At 44.8% G+C, this 18,709-nt stretch overlaps 1 protein-coding gene across 2 annotated transcripts in view; it reads right to left on the reverse strand.

The window, feature by feature from the left end:
- The window catches only part of TBC1D5 (TBC1 domain family member 5), a 600,469-nt gene that overhangs the window by 320,968 nt on the left and 260,792 nt on the right, over positions 1-18,709 (reverse strand). For both annotated transcript variants that reach the window (XM_075586906.1, XM_075586905.1), the window contains exon 5: positions 6,174-6,282. In XM_075586906.1, the coding sequence (XP_075443021.1) occupies positions 6,174-6,282 (109 nt within the window). The remainder of the gene's footprint in view (positions 1-6,173; positions 6,283-18,709) is intronic.

Consider the following 18,709-nt stretch of genomic DNA (forward strand, 5'->3'; position numbering starts at 1 on the left):
AACATGATAAGGGAACATGGGTTCACCTCACAAAGAACTGCAGTAAAAAGCTGTGCCCAGTCAAGCTCAAAGTACTACACAGAGTGAAGGCCCAAAATAGGGGGTAACTTCCTCATCCACCAGGATGGGACCTGTAACAGGGGAGTTATCCCTGTTCAGGAAATATGTCTCTAATCCAGCAGTGTGGTGGTTAACTGCTGGTAGTCAATTAACAAACACCACCTGCCTGATTAGATTGCTTACAAACGCCTGTCTTTTGAGACAGGGAGAGAGACTCCTTAGCTCACGTGTGAGCTGAACTTTGGAGACAGAGCAGAGGTTCTTGAGTCTCCCAGGAGAGACTGACCAAGAGAACACAGATCTCTGGAGCTGACAACTAAGACTTCTATACCTGGATGCTGACATTTTCTGTGCACACAAGGGTGCGGATCCAGGAGAGCAGAGAAGCTTCCCCTACAGCCAGCTAACAGATAAGACTTTTATTAACAAGACTTTTTATATCTGTTCCTTTCATGCTATGTGTTTGGGGCTGGGAGACATGCTTATCTAAGGGAGTTGTGAATTGCATAGTATTTCACTAGAAATACTCCCAAGTGAATAGAAGCTTTGTTTCCCCCGTGTTTGGATGGTTTCCTGATGTTAAGGAAAAGGCACAATAAACCCTTGTTATAATTTCACCTTACAAAAGTCTCCAATTGTGTACCTCTGTGAGCGTCCGTCTACAGGACCCCTCTCACCAGGTATCAGTTCCAGAATATACTCAAAAAGTGCATAAATGTGGGCGTATGGACCTCAAGGTATTTGTAACACATTTATTTAGGATTGGGGTCGTAACAGCTGCGGCAGAGGAGGACTTTATGGCAGAGCAAATAAAAAAAACTGGGGAGATGGACGTCTAATGCGTATAGGATTTATTTTAGAGCCACGGGCTAGGCAATGTATTATAGCACAAATGTACAACACATTTGTCTTCCACCAGAGGCAAGTGTTAAAATCCGAGAAGTGTGAATAATGGGCAACTCATTCATTTAATGGGTGCATGAGACAGCCAGGGAACAGGGGCTCGGCCCACAGCTGGACCGAGAAAAAGAAAGGATGAGTCTGCTGTGGCTGGAGAGCAGAGGTATTAGCTGGGACAATTTACTACCAGCCCTGGCCAAAGCCAGAGCAAAATCAAGGTAAAAGCAGATATAATTCTGTTGCACCTGGGCTGGAATGACATGGCATAAAGAAAATCGTTAGAACTGATCTACTAATGGCAACCAGACTGCGCCCGGTAAAGGGCACTATGGAATGAGGAATTAATAATCTGGGCAGAAATAATTATAAGGATGACATGGAGGGGAGCGAGAAACTTGGTGGGCATGGATAAAGCCAGAAAAAGAACACTGTCATGGGCAGATTCATCCTCGCTTGCTGAAACACAGGGAGATTAATGCAAAAGACAGCATGTGGTGACACAGACAGGATGGCATGCATTTGTCTGAGAAGGGGCTAGACGTATTCATACAGAATATCAAACATGTAAGCAATGTCACAGTTTAGGGTGGGTGTGTCTCCCCAAAGTTAACCGGTTCCGCCGGGTGGCAGAACTGCCACACCAGCCATGCTCAGTGATGCCGAGGACAGGTAAAGATGCGGGTGCTTACTGTACAAAGTGCCTAGGTACAGCCCAAGAACTATTAGACTGTAGGCGCCAGCTATGCCCAATCAACGCGTGAGAAACCCAGGTCACTAGCCATATGGTTAGGTCTAAGCTGCCAGTAAGGGGGACATGGAGCTAAAGCGTCCTGTGCAGCGGGCAGGGGAGGGAGTCCAACCGATAGGCGACTGGCAAGTATCTCCCCCTTCACTATAGGAGGGGTGGGGGGGGGGGAAGGAGTACGGCCATTTGCTAGCCAGCGAGGAGGTCCCCCTTTTTACCACGTTGAGGCAACGGGCCTAACGCATAAGTTGTGACCTTTTCTTCCAACTTAATGTGTTCTCTCAGTTATTACTTGTGGTAGTTGTTTTGAAAGGAAGGATCGAAGTGTTAAGCATTTATTACCTCTAAAAGACAAAGCCAACGAGGTGCTATTTCATAAGACAAGGCACATTAATGCCCATTATCTTAGTCTTTATTAGTGCTCATTATCTTAGACTTTTTGGAAAACAGTGATACCTAAAAAAGGACCTTAAGTCTGAAAGCATGTATACTTGTAACATATTTAATGCGTACCAATTTTCGAATTCATTTTTTTTTCCCCCCGTGGCTGATACTATACATCGACCATGGCCCCTTGCAGACACACTTAACAGAACACCCTCCTTCTGTCTCTAATTTCTCCCCACTTACCACTTAGATTGTAAGCTTTTTGTGGGCAGGGACTCCTTTTCCCGTTACTTTTATGTCTGAAGCGCTTACTCCCATTATGTATTATAATATTATGTCATATATATTACTGCTTTAAAGCGCTATGTACCATGGCTGGCACTATATAAAGCTATACTGTACATACATACACACATACAATCTTTGCAGGATTATAGGTATCCAAGACTATTCACAGTAGGAGCCACGTACTGTATAGCTACTTATAGTATAACTATTAGTGAAGATAGGACGATTTCAAGCCTAAATATTAATCATGCTATATTCTCTATAGTCATATATAGTCATGTAACTAGTTAGAATAAGTAATTGAGTATTAAGTTAGAAACTATATTGGAAAATGATTAGCTGACAGTGCAAATATAAGATGAAGACAGGCAGGTGTATAGATGTTTTAAACCTTGTATGTTTAATGTCTGCTGAGTTGCAACAGTTTGGAATCAAAGCTTAGTTAAATAGTTTGTTAGTAGTAAAAGACAACACAATAGAAACGGGTCTTAAAAGATAAGGAACATAGGATTAAGTATAGTCACTTAGTGACAGAACAATGAGGTTCTTTTAAATCAAAGTAAATGAAGAAATAGTGTACTAATGTTGATGATTGACATGAGAAAAACAGGCGATTGCTATGTTAAGACTAATTGGAGAAAAATCTATAAAGATTGTATTTGGATGTATAGAATTCAGAATCATTTAACACCAAGCTAAGAACAGATTAAGGATTCTCGACACTATAACTAAATTCAATATGCCTGAATGATGCAACTGGCTGAAATGATGCTGTAAAATATGTTTTCTATTGTCTCTGAATAAATTGAGAAAAGAACCGGACCGTGGACTATTTCATATATATTGAAAGGTTGGACATTTATTTTCACCCATCTAATGAAATAAATCTTCAATTAGCACATAGCTTCACAGGTATTGAACATGGTCAGTCTTCTGCATGCCAAAGTCCACAAACCCCTCCATCATATGTGAATTAATATTGTACCACGCTGAAGGAAAACATACAACGTTAAGGTATTTGTGAAAAAATATGTATGGTTTGAATTTGGACATATTCAGCATTCAAGAAAGAGTTTGCGGGTTATTCCAACTTCAGTAAACAGTATCACTTTAGATCTTTGTTTTGACAACAGTTACTGTTAAAGCAGCAATCCTCCAAAAGTTTACTTTTTGAGACGTCTTCAGTGCTGGTCACCCTTTGGTTTCTTTGATACTCGTTCTTCTGTCTTCCTCTCCCCCCCGCCCCCCCACAATTTTTTTTTTTAAAAGCTGTCTTCCAGGACCACGAAGTGTCCTAATGACATTGCAATGCTCTACTATCCCCCAGAGAACGGTTACAATACCTTTTACCGTCACTGTATTGTTCTATGTGCACAAGAAATACAGATAGATCCAGAAATAATTGGACACTGACACAATTTTCATAATTTTGGCTCTGTACGCCACCACAACGGATTTGAAATGAAAAAGCCGAGATGCAATAGAAGTGCAGACTTTCAGCTTTAATTCAATGGGGTTCAACAAAAATATCGTATGAAACGTTTAGGAATTGCAACAATTTTCATACACAGTCCCCTTATTTCAGGGGCTCAAATGTAATTGGACAAATTAATATAATCATAAAAATAATGTTCATTTTTAATACTTTGTCGAGAATCCTTTTCAGGCAATGACTGCTTGAAGTCTGGAACGCATCAAATGCTGGGTTTCCTCCTTTGTGATGCTTTGCCAGGCCCTTACTGCAGCTGTCTATGGTTGTTTGTTCGTTCATGGGTCTTTCTGCCTTAAGTTTTGTCTTCAGCAAGTGAAATGCATGCTCGATCGAGTTGAGATCAGGTGATTGACTCGGCCATTGCAGAATATTCCACTTCTTTGCCTTAAAAAACTCCAGGGTTGCTTTCGCATATGTTTTGGGTTATTATCCATCGGTAAAGTGAAGCGCCATTCAATCAACTTTGCTGAATGTGGCTGAATCTGAGCAGACAATACAGTAGAGGCAACGTTTATTCTAACATTTGCCGTAAACTAGCCGGGTTACATTCTGGGTATGTGCTGGGTATGTGCTGGGTATGTTCTGGGCTAGTTTGAGGCACGTTTAAGGCATTTCTGCATTGACTAACGACCCATAGGATTAACACAGCAGGGATCCCTGGCATTCCAATTCAGTTTGAATGGGACTGCCAGGGACCCCCGCTGTTAATCTGATAGGCCATTAATCAATGCAGAAATGCTGGGGCTAGTTTTAGGAAAGTTTAAGGCATGTATTCAGAATGTACCTGGGTGTTTCCTGTTTTTTTGGGGGGAATTGCCACTGGTTTTTGTTAGAATAAGAGTTGCCTCTACTGTATATCCCTATACACTTCAGAATTCATCCGGCTTTTCTGTCTTCTGTCACATCATCAATAAACACTAGTGATACAGTGCCATTGTAAGCCATGCATGCCCATGCCATCACACTGCCACAACCGTGTTTTACAAATGATGTGGTATGCTTCGGATCATGAGCTGTTCCAAGTCTTATCCCTACTTTTTTCTTCCCATCATTCTGGTACAGGTTGATCTTAGTTTCATCTGTCCAAAGAATGCTGTTCCAGAACTGGGCTGGCTTTTTTAGATATTGTTTGGCAAATTCTAATCTGGACATTCTATTCTTGAGACTTATGATGGTTTGCACCTTGTTGTGAACCCTCTGTATTTGCTTTCGTGAAGTCTTCTCTTTATGGTAGACTTGTATAATGATATGCCGACCTCCTGGAGAGTGTTCTTCACTTGGCTGAATGTTGTGAAGGGGTTTTTCTTTACCATGGAAAGGATCCTATGATCATCGACCACTGTTGTCTTCCGTCAACGTCCAGGCCTTTTTGTGTTGCAGAGTTCACCAATGTGTTCTTTTTTTCTCAGAATGTACCAAACTGTTGATTTGGCCACTGCGCTAATGTTCCTGCTATCTCTCTGATGGATTTTTTTTTTTTTGAAGCCTAAGGATGCCCTGTTTCACTTGCATTGAGAGCTCCTTTGACCGCATGTTTTGGGTTCACAGCAACAGCTTCCAAATGCGAATGCCACACCTGGAATCAACTCCAGACCTTTTACCTGCTTAATTAATGATGAAATAATGAAGGAATAGCCCACACCTGTCCATGAAACAGCTTTTGAGTCAATTGTCCAATTACTTTTGGTCCCTTGAACAAGAGGGGGCTACATATTAAAGAGATGTAATTCCTAAACCCTTTCTCCAATTTGGATGTGAATACCCTCAAATTAAAGCGGATAGACTGCACTTTAAGCCCATATTCATTATTTAACTGTCACTTGAATTTATTTTGGTACACAAATATAACGAAATAACAAAACTTGTATCAGTGTTCAATTATTTCCGGACCTAACTGTATATACTGGGGAATTGAACTGTAACTAACAGGAGAACCAGGGGAAAACAACAGGATTCAGCTCCTACCAACGGAGATTCTGCAAAATAAATCCATAAACATAAATAAAGTAGAACCACCAGGAACGGATTGCTGCTTTAACCATTTAAATTAACAGTGTACAGAACACTATCATTTCTTCGTAGAACACAAACCTGACATTTCCTTCTCTCTGAAGGCATCAAAGACTTTAAAAGCAGCTTGGTTTGATTAACAAAATATCCTGCAAATTATAATAAGGGATTGTGAAACAGTATATTTAGTCGCCTGGAAAATCCTGTGACTGCATCAGTAATCTTCAAGCGCATCAGGTAAAATGTTGATACACTGCAACCACAAACTATAAATAAATATTTTCTACTCACCTTCCAGCAAACACTCCGGAACCTGCTGCTTCTCAGCTGCCCATTAATCCCTTTCAGACGTATTGTTGCCAAGTAATTGTTGTTTACAAAGAGTTCTTCCCATTCTTTGCTAAAAGAGGGTAAAGAACAAGGATGTGTTACTGTATATACTTTTTTTCCCCTCAAAAATACAACACTGTCGTCCTGGTTTCACAAAGTGTCATGCTTGGAAAGAGGAATTTAGGAGGTAACTTGTATTTATTTTTTAAAGTCTACACACTGATTTTATTCAATTGAAACGCATGGCTGTCTTTTTGGACACATTTCTTCTCAGGATTTAATGAATATGTAGATCACTATAATTATGCCAGCTACTGAAATTCATGATGCCTATGGAGGTTAGTCCATTTTCCCTCAAATGTTGGTACTGCAGTTCAGTGAATAAACAAGAAAAATGAATATTACTATGAGCACAGCCATATTTCCTTTCACAGGCATAGATGCACCAACATAACTATTTGAGAGGAATTCAAGCTAATAACTATTAGCTCCTCATACAAATATTTGCTTAAGTGAACCTTCGTTTTCTTCTTAATGGCAGACTGGACTGTTAAACAGAATAGAGAACGGCATTATTTAACTTTTACTGCTGTTTACCACTGGAACCACTTGCACTTATTTCTACATGATCAGCTTTAAATTTTTAACAGGTGCTGGCAAATCATATTTTTTTTTTAAAGCATCGCTGTTTAAACTGTTAAAAGGCGAGCTTGTGCACCTTGCAGTACCTATGGCTGACTAAATAAACAACCTAAATATGCCTCGTAGGCTCACAGGGCCGAACACCTGTGCCTCATTAATATACAAGTAAATCTGCTCTACTGGGAGACGATTGGAAATTAATTGTCCCAAACCATTTACAGAGTTTGAACAAAAGAATTAGACTTATCTTTTCTGTGTCTTCATCTGAGTCTAATGCCAGGAATGACACATCAGCAGCTTGGGAACAGAGCACGGTGACTTAGACCTAGCAAGCTAATGCTTGTTCCTTCTTTTTGTACAATTCAGAGACAAAAACAAGGTCACTGTCAAATCAAAACACTGCTGGTTCTTAATTGAAAACACGTGTTTCTGTTTTTCTTACCAGATGCAGCGTATTAGATGTGCCAGTGAACAAAAGTCCCAAAAACCTTTTCCTAGTGTGGTATACTTTTTAACGAAACATCTCTACATCTTTAAACCATACAGATGACAGAATTCTCTTGCTACAATCAGTATGTACAGACGTAGCAAGACTTGTCGTCTCCGGTACTGGGGCAAGCTGCGTGACAGCGACCACGGCATGGACCTGCCGCAGCGCAACGGCAGCAGATACCGGCTCCAGAGCCGTGGCGTCGGAGACTTGCTACACTACCGACACACTTTATTGAAGTGTGGTCGGTACCGCAAGCCGGGAAATCTCCCGGCTTGCTTGTGGCCGCCCCTCGGCGTGCCGCGCGTCATAGACGCGCGGTCACGCGTCATCGGGAGCGTGCGCCCCCTGCACGCGTGTCCAGGGGCTCCCCGAGGGAGCCCTGGTGTCCCGCGATCGCGGGACAGCGGCAGGGGGTTCCGGGGGACCCGGCGGACCCGGCAGCGGTAGGGAGAGCGCCCCGATCGGAGGGCGCTCTTCCGCTGCTTCGGCGCGCGCCCGTCACACTCGGGCGCGCGCCAGGCTACTGCTGCGGCACAGAACGGGCAAATGCTCGAATAAACTGTGCCGCAGCAGTACATCTATATAGGGGACTTACCAGGCAACAAGCAATTAGGTTATATATAATTATCAACTGTACTGTGTTTACGTAATGCTATATGAAGAAAAACAAAATCATGACAATTACGTGTTGTAGCCTGAAAATAAAATGAATATTTTCTGTCATATAGCAGCACTCCAGGTTGCAGTTTATGTTTTTTTTAGTTATAGGATTGAAGCAGAGGGTCTCCGGATCAGAATTACGTTATTTTCAGCTCTGGTTTCCCCCTGTTCCCTGAGATATTTACCTTCGTAGAGGGTGCCGGTATCTCTACAGGTAGCGGTTCCGACGGAGCTTGTTGTGGCTAACATAATGAAGCTTTAAATGTCCTGTGGCTTGCGTGACAATAGGAAGTCGTGACGTCACCCCTTGCGGCTCTTCCTGTTGGCCCACGTGACATGGCACAGTTAAGCCTTCAGACATAGCCCCGTCAGAGCTGCTACCGGCACCCTCTACAGAGGTAAGTATCTCAGGAAGTAGGGGGTCCCTGGAGCTGAAATTAATGCAGTTCAGCTGCGGAGACCCCCTAAAAACTATAACATTGAAATAAATTAAAAACTGCAACCTATAGGAATTGTAAGTAATAGATGAAATAATATTTTGTGCTATAGTTTATAAGTAGAAATGGTACCCTGCTCTGTTTATTTTTAAAATTGCTAATATGCTAGGGTTTATTTTTTTTAATTGTACTAAATATGCATTTTATGTCTGTGTGTGTGATTAATGAAACGATTATACATCCTCGCAATACCAAACAAACTTTTTTTTTTTTTTTTTTAAACAATTCCAGCAGTTCTGTAGATTGTCATTGCAACCTCAAGGGGAAATTATTTTAACCTGTTCCCCGCCAGGTTGCCACAGGGCAAGCCAAAGGGGTCATTCATAAAGCAGTAAAACATTCCCAAATTTGGCATAAAGTATCAAACAAAGGAATACAAAGATAAAACCACAACATATGAATATCATAATATTCCTTTCAATGGGAACATGTACCTCAATATGGAAAATATGTTTATTTGCAAAATATAGTAGTGTGTCTTAATAAAACCATGTACCAAAAGGATATATGTTGTGATTATTCTGGTTATACAGCAGCAATAACTTATTTCGATTGGTTATTGTACAAAACTTACAATAGTACACAAGTCTACTGACTTGTAAGCTCTCCGGGGCAGGGATTTCCTTGCCTTGTGTCAGATTTTGCTTGTTGCACTTATGGTATTATTATTCCCTGTACAGTATTGTCTCTTTTGTAAAGCGTCGAGTACAGCTGTGGGGGCTATATAAATAAAGCTATACATGCATACATAGACAAGAAATGTACACCTTCGAGACCTAAAACACGACAATATCAGATACACAAGGAATACACTGAATATTGTAACTCTTTCATACATTAGTAAATGTAGCAGCCCAATGCCAATCAAGAAAAATCAGTGCATAAAATCTATTAATGACCCTAGAACTCGAGTCACACGTCAGCAAAGTAGAACTTGTACGTAGTTCTGCCTAAAAATCAATATATATATATATATATATATATTGTAAGGGTGTTACTGTATCAAATACATTTTTATCGTTTCTCTCCCAAAAGCCCTGCTTCTTTTCCCTGCTTGTTTCATCCTCCGATGATATGCTCTTCCTCTCCCAAGTGAGGGCTGTGACATTATCAAGCGGAGATTAAATGAACAATCTGAGCAGCCTGCAATTTTTATTTGGCAAATTGTATGTAACATTATTGAAACCAAAGGGTCCCCCAGAGAGGAACAATGGTACTTTGGGATCCGGGGGCTCCTTGGTCCCTGATAAAAGTACTTTTAAATCTCTAAGAACAATACAGTATGGACACCTTACTAAGGCAGCCAATATGAGACAGTTATGTTATTAGGAGGTGATGTCGCAGCCCACTATTGGAAAACCCAGCTACCTACTTTGGTTTCTTTTTAATAATAATTCACCGGCACATTAAAGGAGCAATCCAAGCTGCTTATTTTCCTCTTATTTTTTATTTTTATTTTTTACATAGGATTGAAGCAGGGATTCTGCAGAGCTGAACCCAATTAATTTTTAGTTCTAGGGACCTCCTGTTCCTGAGATACTTACATCCAAAGGGGGTGCCGGTATCTCGGCAAAGTTTAAATCTGTCACTTGGACGAATAGATAGCCGAACCCAAAGACATCACGTCTTCCTATTGGCCTGCAGGATGCGGCAGCTTTGAAAAGTGACCATTACATGAACCCAGCTAGAGAGCTGGAGCGACTACCATCTCCCCACACAAAGGGAAGTATCCCCAGAAGCAGCAGGTCCCCAGAGCTGCAATTAATAGGATTCAGCTCCGGAGACCCCCGTTTCAATCACATATTAAAAAGAAAAAATGCTTGGATTTCCTCTTTAAAATGCTATTTTCCAAGGAACTGTAAGGTCCCCAGAGCATGAAATGTAACAGTTCAGCTTCCAGGACCTCCCAAGTTCAGAAACTGATACAAGAGATTAGAGATTTGTCGACTCATTTGATTCCACTTCGAAAGTTGAGGTGGGGACTGCAGAAACTACCCAAACTGAGCACGATGATGACTTGGTTATCAAAAACGCGATTTCCAGTACAAAAAGACTATTCAGAATATTGTGGACTGAAAGCTTCAGTTGCTCAGAGTAACACAAATACACAAAGCAGTTCCTCCGAGAAACACACACAGCATGTCTAGCATGTTTGTTTCCTAAATTAATGAATAGCTGGATGCATTGCAAATGTAGGTGTTGCGGTCATGTAAAATGGCTACAGTCATCTCTCCTGCTGACAGTAAGGCCTGGTAAGTTGTGGGCATGCCAGCAGTAATTATGGAGGTTTGCCCTCACACCCTGGTGGGGTGCCCTGTGTATGGATGGGAGTGGTCACATGCTCTGACTCCATGGTTAGTGATGTCAGAGGTGTGTCAGTTCCAGAATGTACATAAGGCACAGCACTGTGTCTAAAAGTTAGTTCTGGCAGGAGTTCTAAGTGGAGAAGGAGTTCTGTCAAGTTCAAGTTCAAGTAGTCAAGACAGTTATGTTCTAATAGCTGCAGTAGGAGTCTGTGTCCAGGGACCTGGCGCAGAATAAAGATATCCCGGCTGGGATAGGGAATCCCTGATCAAGGTGACATACCTTTTAAAGGGAAGCACAGGCACCATGATGGGCTAGAGACACCCCATTGTGGAGGGCAGCTTGCCCACCGTGCAATAAAGATGATGCTGATAACAGAAACCTTCGTGTGTAAGAGTGAAGTGATTGCACAGGGGGCCGCACCACAGAGGAGTTCCTCACCAGGACCATCCACAAGCTCACGCTGGGATCCTGATGAGGTGGAGGCGCTGCACTGGATATAGGTAGGACTCAGCACACTACCTCAGCTGCCTGTCTGGACGGGTCATCCCCACACACCATCATGCGGGAGACTCAGGAGTCCTATAGCCAACAGGTGCACCACCAGACACAATCACACTGTAATGGGGACTGGTTAGACCACAGGGGCCAATATGAGATTGGGTGGGTCAGGCCGGTTCAGAAAAACCGTTACATTTGGAGGCGAGCTGCTGAGATAGACCTGTCAACAGGACAGGCTTTAGCTAGGTCACTTGGAAACAGGGAGAGTGTCTGCTGCCACTTTGTGCTGCGATGGGACGGACCTAGGGGTGGTCAGGGGGCTGATGGCGTGTGTCAGTTCGCAGGGACGACCTAGGGGCCTGAAAGGAGTGAGGGGTCTGGAGCCGGGCTATAGCTGACCGAGTCACTTTGAGGTAGTGCTAGTTGGTAGGACGCCAGAAGGGATAGCCTGTTAACCTGGTCAGGAATCCTGGAGAGGGTCTGCGCTAGGCTGACCGAGAGAGGTAGACGCCCCAAGTACTGCATGGCAGAGCCAGAGTACTCTAGCCCATTCCAGACACTTACCATAGGGAGCACAGACTGGGAGGAAGGAGTTACAGCAGACACTGAGAGAGTGAGCCTAGCCTGAGGTAGTGCAACATGGGTCCAGCCTAGATCAGGTACACATGTGGTGGTGCATCTGAAGCAAATCTTTATTGTACTGGTGTGGTGGCTGCCCCACAGAGTGGAGCCCCATGTACGACAATTGGTACGAGAGCATAGCAACCCAAGAAATGGAGGATCCGCGCGGTGCGGAGAATCCAAAATGGCGATTGGAGGCTGAGGGGGAAGGCACCCGTGGCGTGCGCCCCACTGAAGAGCAAACTGTCGCTGAGCTGTCTTTAACTAATCTGCTCTGGAGTGGAGCGAAGGCTGTGGCTGCCCCGTTTTTGTCCTGTCTGGGACACCGAGGGGCCACCCTTGAAGAGTGTAAGGACATTGTGATAACTGGGGGGGAACCCAGCGAGAAAAGCAAACAAACTGACATTTCGGGCTTAAAAGCCAACCAAAATGGCGGTTCCCACTTGCTAAGGAGACCGCATGGGCCAGTCGCAGAGAAAATGGCTGATACAGAACTTGCAAAGAGCTGGCCGGGAATGGCGCGAACAGCAGAGCCCCGCCCTGATGGGGGGCATGGCGCGAAAGCTACGGCTGCGCCTTCATGGACAGTGACTCACTCGGCCCCTGTGCTGAGTCAACCGCTTAGTCTATGGGACCCTCCCCTGATTTCCACCAGGGGGAGTGACTTTCAATTATGGCCTGTGGGAATGCACCCACTGGGCCCAGGGACTGATATCCAGACGGCGCCACTACAAGAAGTAGTTCCGGCCGCGGAGGTAACGTGCAAAAAGGAGGGATATTTTGCACGAAAAGCAGCAGCTAGGAGAAGGCGGGAACTAGCCGCGGCCCAGGAAGCCCACTCTGATGAGGAAATTGGCGCGAAAACGCAGACCGCGCCCACCAGGACTGAGAAAGGCGCGGCCTTAATTAAGGGGCATGATATTCCCCTGTGGGATCCGCCCATAATTGCAACCCCTGGGGGCGGGTTCCAGCTATGCCAGCGGAAGGAGGAGCCGAAGCAGGGAGTGGCGGATGCAGCAACTTCTACCAGTCAGTTGCGAGGAACCACTGACTTGAAGAGACCTATACAGGAAGTGGCTCCTGTGAAAAGAATGGCCTGCTCCTCCACTGTGGGCACGATGGTCTCCACCCAGCCCTACTCGGTACCCGGCGGGCTACTGGTAGTAAGGGTGGCAAATACCGAGACGGTGGTCGGGCTCTGCCTACAATGCGGGCTGCCCGGAGGCACTGTCAACACGGCGGCACGTTGCCCACATTGCGGGACATTATATCTGTGGCCCATGCCCACATTTATACCCATTCAACCTGCTGACCCCCCGGGGGATACGGCTAGGCGCTCCGCCGAGTCCCCTGGCGCACTGTGGATCAGCCGTGCGAGTCCCGGAGAAAGGGGACTGGAGTCGACCAAGTCGGCTGGGTCAGCAGCAACCGAGACGGTCGGGTCACTCCCCGACCGCGCAGAGAAAAGACTTTCGCCACGCTCGGTGACCCCGAGATCAGGGAAGGGAGATTACTCCGATGAGGATCTCCGCGAGCTAGCGGTGGCGAAATTGGGACCAAAGAGGAAACAAGGACGGACGACACCCCGTGGGGTGAGTGGCAGTCTGGAGAACAGGGCGTCCCCCGCAGATCGGCGAGCCGAGAGACGGAGTCCCGCCATCCCAGGACCTGGCGGCGACGGGAGAGAGACGCCTACGCCCCTACGGACTGGTAAGAGAAGCAGCCCCATCACTTACCTTGTCCCGGCAGACAGCGCAGCGGAGGAAGGGCCGTGCCAGGCCCAAGGCGCACGTGGAGAGACGGCATCACTTCCGGTAAAGGCGGCGGCGGAGCTTCCGGATGTTGTCATCAAGGAAGAGATCCCGCATGGGGGTCCCACCCAAGATGGCGACGCTTCCGGTTCCGGGGAGGACATCACTTCCGGTGGCGACGGCGGAACCACTGGAGGGGAAGCAGCGACGCTCCGGCGATCGGGGGAAGGTCCCCGATCACCTCAAGAGACCAAGAGCTGGATGGGCGATCCGAGGACTGAGGAGGGTGAGATATCCTCATTGGACCAGTCTACGGACAGCCGAGAACGGGTCGTAACCCCGTGGGGTCCAATCGCTTGCCCTTATGTCCCATCCCACGTCCTAGATAAAACCCCTGCCCCTGTCACCTGTTCCACGGGATCCCCGCCTAGCTTAGAATCGGTGGACATACCCTCGGAAGAGGAGGTGAAACGGACTGGGGGGAGACAGCGCAGTTGCGCTACGGAAGGCACTTCTCGGGGAGGGGGAGAGTTGAGAACGGCCGCGGTAGGCCGGTGGCTGCCCCCTGTGGCTCCCGACCCAGTGAAAAAGGCCTCGGGATCATCAAGGTGGTCTGTACCGCGATCGGCGCGGACATCGGGGGTATTTTCTCAGGGGGATGAAAGCGATTCAGGGGAGTCACACAAGTTCAAAGAGCACCGTTGGTGGGCCCCACTCTTTGAAGGGTATTCTGCATGGATGGATCGTACTCGGTTTCTCATCCGTAGGGAGGACGTGGTAGACTACTGGTGGGCAGTAGGAGAGTTCACTCCTGAGCAGAGGGACAGAGAGCTGCAGGATATGTGGATTCAAATTGAGCATAGGGAGATAGAACCCATGGGTCCCGACATACTGTCGGATCCTGTGGATCCTGATGAGCCCCTGTCATGGGTGTTACCTGGGAGGGCAGGTAGAGCTGAACTGACCAGGATCAGCAGAGCGGAACGGGCGATAATAGCTCGTTACAAATCATCCCACGGGTTGGAGTACCCTTACGTCCCTGAGCCTCTCATGGATGAAATAGAGGAGAACAGAGGGAGGTGGCTTAGGGAGACCATTGAGATGTACTTGGTCGGTAGGGGAAGTGCAGTGATAGGAAAGAAGGCCGAGGAGCGGATAGAACATTTAGTACGCATATGGGGCATAGGAAGGAACATCTACAAGCATAAGGTGACCTATAGGCCCGAGAGGGGACTGCCGAGACATTACTATGTTACGGTCCTGGATATGGGTGGAAGGGAGGTAAGAAAACCTGACCCCAGTCACTACTTTTAGGAGGTACTATGCATTATGCGGGTTCGTGGCTGCTGGTCGGGGCGGGCTTGGCGGAGTGTACTGTAGACATTTTTTTCTGTATGCATTATGAAAAGTTGTAAGATGTTCTAATTATGTTTTGTGTTACAGTGCTTCCTGGAAAAGGGTATACAAATCTAGGTCCCAGCGAGGTCGATGGGATTCACCAGGGGGAGAATGTAGCGGTCATGTAAAATGGCTACAGTCATCTCTCCTGCTGACAGTAAGGCCTGGTAAGTTGTGGGCATGCCAGCAGTAATTATGGAGGTTTGCCCTCACACCCTGGTGGGGTGCCCTGTGTATGGATGGGAGTGGTCACATGCTCTGACTCCATGGTTAGTGATGTCAGAGGTGTGTCAGTTCCAGAATGTACATAAGGCACAGCACTGTGTCTAAAAGTTAGTTCTGGCAGGAGTTCTAAGTGGAGAAGGAGTTCTGTCAAGTTCAAGTTCAAGTAGTCAAGACAGTTATGTTCTAATAGCTGCAGTAGGAGTCTGTGTCCAGGGACCTGGCGCAGAATAAAGATATCCCGGCTGGGATAGGGAATCCCTGATCAAGGTGACATACCTTTTAAAGGGAAGCACAGGCACCATGATGGGCTAGAGACACCCCATTGTGGAGGGCAGCTTGCCCACCGTGCAATAAAGATGATGCTGATAACAGAAACCTTCGTGTGTAAGAGTGAAGTGATTGCACAGGGGGCCGCACCACAGAGGAGTTCCTCACCAGGACCATCCACAAGCTCACGCTGGGATCCTGATGAGGTGGAGGCGCTGCACTGGATATAGGTAGGACTCAGCACACTACCTCAGCTGCCTGTCTGGACGGGTCATCCCCACACACCATCATGCGGGAGACTCAGGAGTCCTATAGCCAACAGGTGCACCACCAGACACAATCACACTGTAATGGGGACTGGTTAGACCACAGGGGCCAATATGAGATTGGGTGGGTCAGGCCGGTTCAGAAAAACCGTTACATAGGGTTAAAAGCACAGTTTAAAAAAAGAAACCATATATTATTTGTAAGTGTATTTAATGGATTATACATAAATGTGTTAAGCATTATGGGGCAGATTAACTAAAATCTGGTGCTTGGTTTTACAATCAAGTCAATGGCAATTAACACAGGATCAAGGTCTGATATCCGATAGACTTCAGTGAATCCCGGCGTACAGTATGTATTTTTCAGTGAATCCCGGCGTACAGTATGTATTTTTCAGTGAATCCCGGCGTACAGTATGTATTTTTCAGTGAATCCCGGCGTACAGTATGTATTTTTCAGTGAATCCCGGCGTACAGTATGTATTTTTCAGTGAATCCCGGCGTACAGTATGTATTTTTCAGTGAATCCCGGCGTACAGTATGTATTTTTCAGTGAATACCGCCGTACAGTATGTATTTTTCAGTGAATACCGCCGTACAGTATGTATTTTTCAGTTAATACTGGCGTACAGTATGTATTTTTCAGTGAATCCCGGCGTATGTATTTTTCAGTGAATCCTGACGTACAGTATTTATTTTTCAGTGAATCCCGGCGTATGTATAATATCCCCAAACTGCAATTATGCGTTATTGGGGAATCCATTACATTCAGAATGGTATCCATACAGCAATTTGCCTCTTTGGTCATATACTTGAAGAGTTAAAAATGTGATATTACATAACTAAAAAATGTGAACTTAGTCATTGAAATGTGTGTTTAGAATAAAAATGGAAGTTAAAGGTACAGTATATATATATATATATATATATATATATATATATATATATATGTATATATATATATATATACATACATATACACACACACACACACACACACACACACACACTTATATACACATTTTTTATATTTATTTTTAACCAGGAGTTTTTAAGCCCTCCATGCTTACAAAAAAATCTGAGTTGCAAGTGTGAATTATAGAGGGCACACCGAGCTCAGACATCTGTTCCTTCCAGTGCTGGAATATCAAATAACTAAAATATTGATAACAAAACTGCTCATGCCAGGATTGCCATCTTGGACTGTGTCCTCTCCCTAGACAGACAGCAGCAGATGGAATATTATGCCATGACTACATCTCTATTATTTCCCCCCTCCCGGCACACAGTAATGCAGCTCTATTGTATGCTATGTTCTGGCCACATCTCTGGTAACTGTAGAAGAATCCACAGAAGTGCCATTGGGTCATTTTAGGGCACCCATCAAATATTTGGCAGAATTTAGTTTGGTTTATAGGCAAAAAGCTATTTTTGTAAATGTAAATATCAGAAAGAATAATATTTGTTATTAAGAAAGCTACTGTATATGTATGGGTTGAGATGAGTACTCACAAAAAAAACAAAAAAAAAACGATTTAGTCGTAAAGATCGATGCCAGGACAATGAAGCTGTATACTATTTTTTATAGAGCACAAGTTTCCTTTTTACTGTACAGTACATACAGTAGGTCATCAATTACTTTGAAAAGCTTTTCATGACATGTTTTACAACACATAGTATTCTTGAATTTATTCAGGTTTTAGAAATAAGACACGGCTATTTAGGCAACCAAATCAAAATGGAAATCACAGTTTCCAAAGGACCGTGCTACGTAATACTTAATAATATGCATAATCCCCCCCCCCCCCTTATAGGGTTACCATGGCTTTAAAGGGTTAATAGAGGGAGCCACATAGTGATGTTTTTCCTATTACATGGTGCTGTGGGTGAGTCAGCAGATGTTAAGGTCCACCCACTGCTTCCTGGATATCTGGAAATATGGCCAGTTCATATTTCCCTCTCCTGGAGACCCCACCCCTTGGGGGCCGTCCTGCAGCACTGTACAAACCCCCAGTCTCTGATTGGCTCAGCTAAGACAATTTCTTCTGTTATTGGTTGGCACCCAGTTTTCCATGCTTTCAGATGGAGGCCAGGGTTCTACGCAAGCCGATCGGGGTTCGATGTAAGCCGGTCAGAGTTCCAAATTGTTTGTGGCCAGTCTCGTTGAGTAGAGATTGACTGGAAATACAAATTGTGACCCAAGAGGCGGTGATCCCGAGTAACTGGGAAATCCTGAGTCAGACAGATAGTTGAGGCATCCTGGGTAAGCTCACTCTGGGAGTGTCAAGTACCTATTGAGCTAGGAGTCCCCCTGTAAAACCCCGTGTTGGCGAGTTGTGACTGTTTTTGCATGTGTTGCTACCTGTTGGCTCCGGCCGAAATAAACCTCGTTCACTTAACCTCATTTTTCTATCTGGTGCTTGCGATCCCGATGTAATAGTCTGCTCTCCCGTTACTGTCCTAAAATGCTAAAACTATAGTATAGTCATCATTGTCCCCTTGATATACCATACCAATAGCACTGCTATTTATCCACAACAGACATTGTATATCTCATGATTGTAATGAGTCCAGAGAAATTATTTGCTTGATTTTTGCAATTGTTCCAGGCATTATTCCACATAATGTAAAGAAATCAAAAGGAAAATCTACAACGTCATGATCCATAAAACGAATGTTCACCATTTTATTAATAAATGAACCATACATTTTCATGTACTTTCCTCTCGTGATTTGCAGTATCTTAACGAATCATCTAATTTGATTTATCATTCTCATTAAGATACTCAAGCGCTGGATGTGATGGATCCTTATAGGTTATCCCTCTACCTTTAATTATCCTCTATCTAGATAAGCATATAAACAAGGTGAT

Source organism: Ascaphus truei, chromosome 2, assembly GCF_040206685.1.
Source record: "Ascaphus truei isolate aAscTru1 chromosome 2, aAscTru1.hap1, whole genome shotgun sequence".
Lineage (NCBI taxonomy): Eukaryota > Metazoa > Chordata > Amphibia > Anura > Ascaphidae > Ascaphus > Ascaphus truei.